We start from the raw sequence: 9,357 nt of genomic DNA on the forward strand, positions 1-9,357 counted from the left end.
TTGGATTATGTCAGACGAGCTGTATGGAGCCATTTTATGTTTGTTTTTTTATGTTTTCTACATCTACTTCAGTTGCTTCGGAGAGTACTGCAATGTAGAAGCTTCCCCCAAGTTTCAATCGCCTTGAGGGTGAGTAGATAATTTTTCATTCTGATTTTTCATTTCAAGGTGAACTTATCCTTTAAGGGAAGTGCAAAAAGAAATCGCTATTGTGCCCTTTGAAGTTTACTTGTCCTGTATGTAAGTCGGGCCTTTTAGAAAGCTGAGTTGGATGAGATAAAGTAGGCTATTATAAGACCCACAAAAGAATCATTAGATGTTTGGAGCAGATTAAAGTAGTATAAACAGGTTTGTTGTATATTGCACCAGGCTGTCCTCCATTATGTTTCCCCTCCTGCTCTCCACCTGGGGACGGAGTTTCAAATTCAGCAGCCCATGGGAGTTAGGACCTGTAAGCAGATACACACCAGCAGTCTCCATAAAGTCACACTGTCTCTCTGAGAGAGACTGCCCCTCCGCCCGCCTCTCCTGCACAGCAGGAATGTGGAATGCACCTGAACTGGATCCTGCAGGAGGAAGAATGACTGCTGCTCAGAGTCGGCAACACACCTGTTCCGGGACACAAGTTCCTCCAGCAGGTCCGAGAGAAATCATTACCCACTCATTTCACTGATCCCTGTCAGCTGTAGAGTAGTAAAAATCTGGTCAGCTCTGGTGCAACAATGAATGACTGCTGCCTGTCTGCTCAGGAGGCAGAGAGACTGAGGATACACAGGGAAATAGAGAGGCAACTTCGACGTGATAAAAGAGATTCTCACCGGGAACTGAAGCTGCTGCTTTTAGGTGAGTGTTTGTTAAGTTTACTTATTAACTTCAACAAGTTCACTCTGGGATTAAAATGGTTGGAAATAATTAACAATCATGAGCTCACCTGCTGAGACAATTAACACTCCTTAATAGACATTAAATAGACTATAAATGTGGATATTGTGATTTTTTAGAGCTGCAACAATTCATCTAATAAATTCATTTTGATAATTAGTTTGAGGGGTTTTTTTTATATAAAAACAAAGTTAATTTTCTCTGACTCCAGCTTCTAAAATTTGAATTATTTAATTATTTCACTTCCTTCACTCCTCTATCTTTTGGATTGTGGACCAAACAAGACATTTGGAGGCCATCTTGGACTTTGGGAAACAAAGATCCCCATTTTCCACCATTTTCTATGACTAGATCAAACAAGTCATTGAATAATCAAGAAAATAATCAACAGATTAATCATCCATGAAATTAATCATAATGGTTTCAGCCCTATATCATTTAAATCTAGACAACTGTCGGCTAATTATGCTAGGCTGTAGACTATACTAGCAGGTTAATTTAGTCTAATTACTAAAAAACAATGGTGATGAGGAGCCAGCTGTGTAAATTTGGTTTGAACTTTTAAAAAAAATACTCTTTACTCATATATATAGGCCTGTATAAAGTGGTTTAGCGATGACCTATTTTTGAAGGCTAACTTGGAAGTTAGCATCGCCCTGGTTCCCTCCCATTAGCAAGATAATCTTATATTGCTAGAAGTAAAAAGCTAATGTTAGGCTATAAACAGACTTCATGCGGTCACATGGTTTAAATGCCACCAACACTAAGCGTCTTACTACATAATTACTATACACGTTTTCTTTAAGTTGATAAATCTAAAAGTTGTAAAGACAGACTAGTGAGTAGATGAGTCTCTGCTTCGGTGTGATGCCGTTTAATGGTCGACAACCTCGTAGTCTCATTTAGCCACTTGTTAACCACCGTTGTTAAGACACGTAAATACTTCATAATTAAATTGTTGGACATTTAATGAGGTATTTTATGTCGTAGAACAAAACGTGTAAATATCTTAAGCCTGTAGTAACCACAGCTTTACTGGATGTGCGACAATGCTAACCTATTTCTGGGTTTTAGGACTATAAACTACACCACTCTACATGTTACTGTAAAGTTTAAACATTTTCCTGTAAAGGGAGAACTTACTAAATGATGATTCATCCAGTAGGCCATATTATCCAAGTGATTTATTGAGAGGAAGAAATAAAATTGCTGTAGTTTCATTGTGATATAGCCTGTTTATTGAATTTCAGAGTCTGTCTTTGTTATTTTAGAGTTTAAAAATGGGAAATTGTGACTGGTTTTTGCTAACATCAGCATGCTAATGTGAACACAATGACTATGGTGACATGCTGACGTTTAGCTTGACAGATTGTAATGTTTACCACAGTCTCCATCTAAGTTAACATGCTAACATTTACTTTATTGCAAAGCCAAGTCATGATGTCATGTCCGGGATAGCCATCGTTAGCTAGCTGTGATAACTCAATTCAATAATCATCATTTGTTCAAAAAATGAAGCATGTTTTAGGGTTTTACGGACAGACTGACATCCACAACAGCACCTGCTATTAGAAACTGAAACGTGATTTTACATCTAACAACTGCTACTTTGTGAAAATAGGAAAAAACAGTGTTATCGTAACTCGGTTTCGTCCATATCTATAATAGGCTATTCACCAAGGCTGTACTTTCAGTTAATTTTTTTTAGTGTAGTTAATCCTTTTTAATGACATTTTCTTATTTTTGAACCAGGCCTGAAAATGTATCATGATATATTGATTGTGTCCCTTTTTACTTTACTTACTTACTTTTACGATTTTGAGGGGATTTAAAGATATCTCAATATATATTGTAATGGCGAAGTGGCCTTAAATTATTGTGATATTATTTTACAGCCCAATTGTTGGCTAGAGGTTCCAGTGACACATAAAACACAGCAGAGGCTCATGGGAATGTCAGTTTTGTTCATAAAAGTATTTGACTAATCAGAATTTCGACCCGACGATGGCACGAGATGGAAAGTGAAGGGATGTGGCTTGAATGTGGGCACCAAATTTCAACGCAATCCATCCGATGCTCGTTGGAAAATTTCACTAAAAAAGAAAAACTTCATCCTTATCTTGTCGCTGAAAGAAAAGTCAAAGGGCCACCAAGGTCAGTAGGATAAACCCTCTGGGCACGAATGTCTGCTCAATATTTAATTAAAATCTATTGAATAATTGTCGACACATTTCACTAAAACCAAAAATATCATCCTCTGGGGACCATGATCCATGTAAAAGTGTTGCAGATATTTCAGTCTGAGCCAAAGACATCCAATGAGCGGCACCCAAAATATGCCAAACACTCATCAGGAGTGCCTGGGTGGGGATAGACAATCAGCAGACATTGGAACAAAGTAGTTTTCAATGCAAACTAGTTATTATTTAGGATTGCAGAAAGAAAAGACTGCATTTTTTGCCTTCCTGAAGTCAAGTGCCACTGAGCTCTGATCGATAGATAGCAAGGCTTTGGTATTTGACAGGTTACATTCTTTGGTGAAACCTCGATGAACCAACACCTGATAAGCTACATAGTTAGGTTAGTGTGTGTTGAGGTTTTTACGTGCTGGTGCTTGGTTTGGACGTTTTTCTCACAACAATAATGCTTCATTCCAAAAGTCATTACAACACAGGCAGTCTGTTTTCTTATTGTTTTGTTTCGCTGCTTTTGTCTGAATTGAATGTGCCAAATAAATGACAGGTGAGTTAAAAGTGCAGAGAGCAGAACATAAAAAGAGAATAAATCTGTCACACAGTGCAGAGCAGCATTTTGACAACCATGATGATGGGTAAACACCAGTCAAATGAAATTTATTACAGCTTCTATAAATCTTACGAGGCCTGTTTATTTCCCATAGAACTATCAAAATAGCCCCACTTATAAAAGATGACTGCTGGTCATGTTGGAAACAATGCATTACACATGAACTGACTGGAGTATGCTCCTGTAAAGGTCAGTCTCATGGTCAACATTTTTTAGGCATTTTAGGCGCTTAGCTGTCGCTCTTATCAAGAGTAATTTACAACCAGGGACAGGAAGCGGTTCACTGTTTCGCTCAAGGGCACATGGCTGTTGACAGGCACTCACACAAACCTCCAGTTTCGCTCAGAGTTAAGTAGAAACACATAACAGGCATAAACAGCAGTGGAGAAATAAGGAAATAACGAACACTTTATCTTTATTGTAATGCATGTTTCAATTATCTTTCTTTTTAATGTTTGATTTGTTTGTTCTTTATCTGTGTTATACTGTTTTTTGTAAGTGAACTGTGAGCTTGTCTGCTGTTATACTTGCATACTTGAGTAATAACATTAGTAATGGTGCGTTTTTATGGAACCAAATAAAAGGTTGGCAGCTTTCACACACCTGAAGAAATCAAGTATATACGCTCCCACTCATGTACAGATACTCGTACTCGTATCTTCTAATATTCTTTCACGCAGCCTTTTTTTTGTTGTTGCTGAAATCCTCTTTAGCCACAACCGATTGATGCTCAGATTATCATTATTTTTGTCCTTTTCCTTCATTGCTTTGATCTCGTCCCATTTCTCATCCTTCAGTCTTATTCATCTCATTTGCCTAGGGACGGGTGAAAGTGGGAAGAGCACTTTTATCAAACAGATGAGGATCATCCATGGCCGCGGATACAGTGAAGCTGACAAGAAGAGTTTCACTCGGCTGGTGTTTCAGAACATCGTCACAGCCATCCAGGCGCTGATTCACGCCATGAAGTCTCTACAAATCGAATACATCGACGACCAGAACATTGTGAGAAACTGTACACATTCTGAAAAATATTTTTTAAAATGCCAATTTCCAATCTTTGATTCAAAGTGATTTTCTGCCTTGTGAGACTTTTATGTTGGTATATGAGAAGTCTTCTGTCACAAAGCCTTTAGAAAGTCAGGTGGCATGGTATAAAGATGGACAAAGCAAAATCGCGCTGGAAAAATGAATCTTACATGTGACTTCCATTTGGACGATGGGAGCTTGTGTCCCGTCTGTTGTTAGGTGTTTTGGATTTTTACTTTTACACTTAGTGGATGGATTGTTTTCAGGTATTTAAAAGAATATTTTTGGGTTTTTCCGTTTGGTTAGGTTTAGGCAACAACATTACTCAGTTCAGGCACCAAAATTACTTGGTTAGGTTTAGGCACCAAAACTACTTGGTTAGGTTTAGGCACCAAAACTACTTGGTTAGGTTTAGGCACCAAAACTACTTAGTTAGGTTTAGGCACCAAAACTACTTGGTTAGGTTTAGGCTGAGTGACTTTATGTATGTACCGTTGACTTCTGGATTCACACTGGACACAAACAGCAGTCTCCTGAATGAAAGGCATGTGCTTCTTTCACCCGACTGTCCATCCCCGAGCTCCTCCCTATACTACTTCTCCTCACTTCCTCCTTTGCAGCTGTAAAAATAATATATATATATTTTTTTTTATGATGAAGACAGGCTCTAAATAAAGGTTCTGGACCAATTTGGCCTGATTAAGGCATTGCAGGGAAAGTTTAGGGATCGCAAAAGTTGTTACACTTTACCACCAAATGTCATGGCAGTCCATCCAATAGTTTTGGGTCAAAACTACAAATTTCAACCTCTTTGGAGGCAAAGCCGGGGGTCATAAGGATTTTTCATCTCTGGACCATGAATGTCTCTACAGGTTTGTTCTGATAGTTGTTGAGATATATCAGCCTAGATCTATGTGGTGGCTCGACTGACCAACCAACCAACCAACAGTGGCACCCATAGAGCCACTAACGAGGCTAAAAATGAGTTTCTGTCAACCAGAGTTTTTTGTTGGTGTCCATAAAGTCCACCTATTTCTAGATGAAGTTGCAGTTCTCATCCTCCTAATGGTCTATTAATAGGTGAGTCAAAGATTGAAAGTTTGTGCTTAGAAAAATCCCTCTTGGATGTTTTGTGTGTTTTAGAGCCACGCAGAGAAGCTGAGCCAAGTGGAGGCAGACCAGGTGTCCACTTTGGAGGCTTGGCAGGCGGATGCCATTAAGCGAGTGTGGAATGACCACGGTGTTCAAAGGTGCTATGACCGCAGGAGGGAATTCCAGTTATCTGACTCTGCCAAATAGTAAGACTTTAATATATCTCTGATCATTTACAGAAACCCACGGCTCTTCCAGAGAAGCGTATTAATGCTTATAAAACTTTATGTCAGGATATTAAACTGGATGCATTTTTGTTGTCTTTTCAGTTACCTGAGCGATTTGGACAGACTCACAGCTCTATCTTACATCCCCACCCTGCAGGACATCTTGAGGGTCAGGGTGCCCACCACAGGCATCATAGAGTACCCCTTTGACCTCTCAAAAGTTATCTTCAGGTAGGGTACTGTGCTTTTATTGCCTTCAACCACAAAATATATAAGGAAAGTGAAAGAATTTATTGAAAATTTGGCAGGTTTTCTGAGTAAAGAAGTGTACCCCTGATTTGGTTTTAGCATCCAGCGGTTGGGGATTGATTGAAACTATTCGGCACAATAACAAATTCAGAGAGCACGAATGTTAGAGCAATAGTTTGACATTTTGCTTTCCTGCCAAGAGATGAGAAGATTGATGCTGCTCTCACCTTTGTATGGTAAATATGTCGCTAAAGTCAGCAGGTTTAGCTTAGCATGTAGACTGAAAACGGGGGAAACCTCTTTTTTCGTTTTGCGTTTTTTTGCAAACAAAAGTGTATAAAAGACAAGTTGTGGTATTTCTAGGGAGTTACCGTATACCCTGTAAAGCCACAATTTGTGGTTCTTACATTTCTGTTTCTGTTTTGGATTTTGAAAATGAGCTATTACATGTTAATTGGTGAGCTTGAGAGATGCCAGTAGATCTTTGGACAGTTACGCTAGCTGTTCCCCCATTTCTAGCTTTTATGCTAAGCTAATCTATAGCTACATATTTAGCATCTTCTCATCTAACTCACGGCAAGAGAGCGCGTAAGAGTATTTCTCAACTTACCAAATTATTCCAGTTTATTTATTTTATATTGCAATCTAGTGACTTTTATATTTTTCACTTGAATCAATGGTCGTGTGTCTCTAGGATGGTGGATGTGGGCGGTCAGCGTTCAGAGAGGAGAAAATGGATCCACTGTTTTGAGCACGTCACTTCCATCATATTTCTGGCGGCCCTCAGCGAGTACGATCAAGTCCTTTACGAGAGTAAGAATGATGTAAGGTCAAAAGCCTTTAAATCACTGGAACTGCAAAATGTTCAGCACTTGCTCAGTGATTCTTCCTTTATTTACTCTCCAGCTTTAAAAAAGCTTTTATTTTTGCACATCAGTATTTTGTCTGAGACTATTCTCACCTCCTTCCTCAGAATCGTCTGACTGAGAGCCTCGCCTTGTTCAAGACCATCCTCTCATACGCTTGGTTCCAGGAGTCCTCCATCATCCTCTTCCTGAACAAAACAGACTTGCTACAAGAGAAAATCACACAGTCTCACCTGGCAACCTACTTCCCGAACTACACTGGTAAAGCATGTGACCTCCTTTTGCTCTGCATTTGTGAAATAGCATTCATAGCTGTGTCCGAAGTCGCTTCCTGTTCACCATTTAGTGCACCAAGTTTGCTGTCGGCCGTTTTATTTCCGTGTTCGTTTTAGTATCCTGATGAGAGCTGCAATGATTGATTGATTAATCCATCAGCAGAAAATAAATCAACTAATGAATTAATCATTAGTTGCAGCATTAATTCTTAGTTTTCGAAAGCAAAGGAGCAGAACTGTGTTGTCCTTGACGTGCAACAATCATCTGAAATCTGTCTTTACTGCTCGGTATAGAGAAACTATATAACTCAGAATTAAATCTCCGCAAAAAACAGGTTCCCTCTGACTTTGACCACTTTCGCCTCCACAGGGCCTCAGTGCGACGCGGAATCAGCGAAAAAGTTCATCTTGCAAATGTTCAGCCAGCAACACGGCCAGCGCCACAAACCCCTTTACCAACACTTTACCTGTGCCACAGACACGGAGAACATCCGGGTCGTCTTCAAAGCCGTCAAAGATACGCTCTTCATCGATAACCTGCATAACTTCAACCTGGAATAGGGAGGTTGGAGGACAAAGAGATGGTTCTCGTTCAGGCCGTCATACAGTCACATGTTGTAACACTTTTATGGACTTTTTATCTGTTTTGTGCTGTCGGTCGCAGCCTGTTCAAAAACATCAGAGAGACAGCAGCGGCAGGTAATTCACATTTATGTCAGCACTGTAAAAAACATGTGCCATTTCTTGCAACACAAACAGCATATTTTCTATTTCTACAAGACTGTAATGTCAATTAATTGTTTTACTGAACTGTTACAGACAACCTCCTATTATATGATCACTGCTCGTCAGACAATCGTTCAAACGTGTCAAACCGGTTTGACAAAATTTTAGGATTACAAGCTCTGGGAGGAGGAAAGGAAATAGCCTGCGGGGAACTACAGTGCTTTACTTGTTGTTCATCCTAATGTTTGTATGTGTGCAACAACTATGTCGCCTATGAAACGATTGTTTTTATTTCACTTACTTAAGAATATAAATATTAAAGTTTTGAAAAGAACTGCATTCTGTGCTGTTCCATATCCTTCTCGTCTCCTTGCACAGAACTTTATTTTGACATAAAAAAGGGGTAGATTTATAGTTAATTCAACTTTAGTTAACAGTTATTTCACAAAAATGACAGAAGCCGCGGAAGGAGTGATTCCCTAGAAACCTAGCTGCTATTCAGTCTGCCACCGGGCTCTCGCAGAAGATGAAGGTCACATTTCTGTCATTGTGCAACCAAAAACAGGAAGAGACATTTTTTTGTGTTCAGGTTACCCTTGTAATAATTGGAGTAACTGTGGAAACTCTGCACTGCAAAAGAAAAAGAGCCTCGCTGATGGAGGAGGCGAAGAATGTGAACTGACGGGTATTCGATGGCCCTCCGGTGTTGTGTTCCCGCACACATACTGTATGTATTTACCCGGATCAGAACCAGCTTTCTTTCTACTAGATCAGTGAGTTACAAAATCTGCCAACTTATTAATACGACCAAGTGTTTTACTCTGCCTTTTCATACAGCAGCACTGTATTCCCCCCTCTGTCTGAAACGCTCTGTTTTAGCTCCCGTCTCTTTAAGCCCCTCCCCCTCCTAAATACCCAGTCTGCTCTGATTGGTCGGTTCACACACGCCTGATCCAGCACTGCTCACCGTGTCTCCTTTCAGCTTCGAGTGAGCTTCACTTCTACCGTGAGTATCGGCATAAATTATGCAAGTACGTGACATGCTGATGTGGTGTGATGTCACAAAGTTGCGGGACAACTGACGAGGCATTTCAGGAGCAGTGTTTTGTGTGGGAAAGAGGAGCTTCTTGGAAGGTAAAAAAACACAAGTCTCCTTTTAAGGCTGTTTGTTTTGCTTTTGACAGTAGCCATGTTGCTAATGCTACC

The 9,357-nt window shown here is 39.8% G+C and overlaps 1 protein-coding gene across 1 annotated transcript; it reads left to right on the forward strand.

Annotated features, from left to right (window-relative positions):
• The first annotated feature begins 598 nt into the window (after nt 1-598).
• On the forward strand, nt 599-8,490 carry LOC141006499 (guanine nucleotide-binding protein subunit alpha-14-like). The gene is made up of 7 exons (XM_073478718.1): nt 599-843; nt 4,508-4,692; nt 5,860-6,014; nt 6,138-6,266; nt 6,979-7,108; nt 7,258-7,411; nt 7,796-8,490. The coding sequence occupies exons 1-7, from the start codon at nt 723-725 to the stop codon at nt 7,984-7,986; spliced, it is 1,065 nt and encodes a 354-aa protein (XP_073334819.1). The 5' UTR covers nt 599-722; the 3' UTR covers nt 7,987-8,490.
• The last annotated feature ends 867 nt before the right edge of the window (nt 8,491-9,357 follow it).

This window comes from Pagrus major, chromosome 12, assembly GCF_040436345.1.
Source record: "Pagrus major chromosome 12, Pma_NU_1.0".
Classification (NCBI taxonomy): Eukaryota; Metazoa; Chordata; class Actinopteri; order Spariformes; family Sparidae; genus Pagrus; species Pagrus major.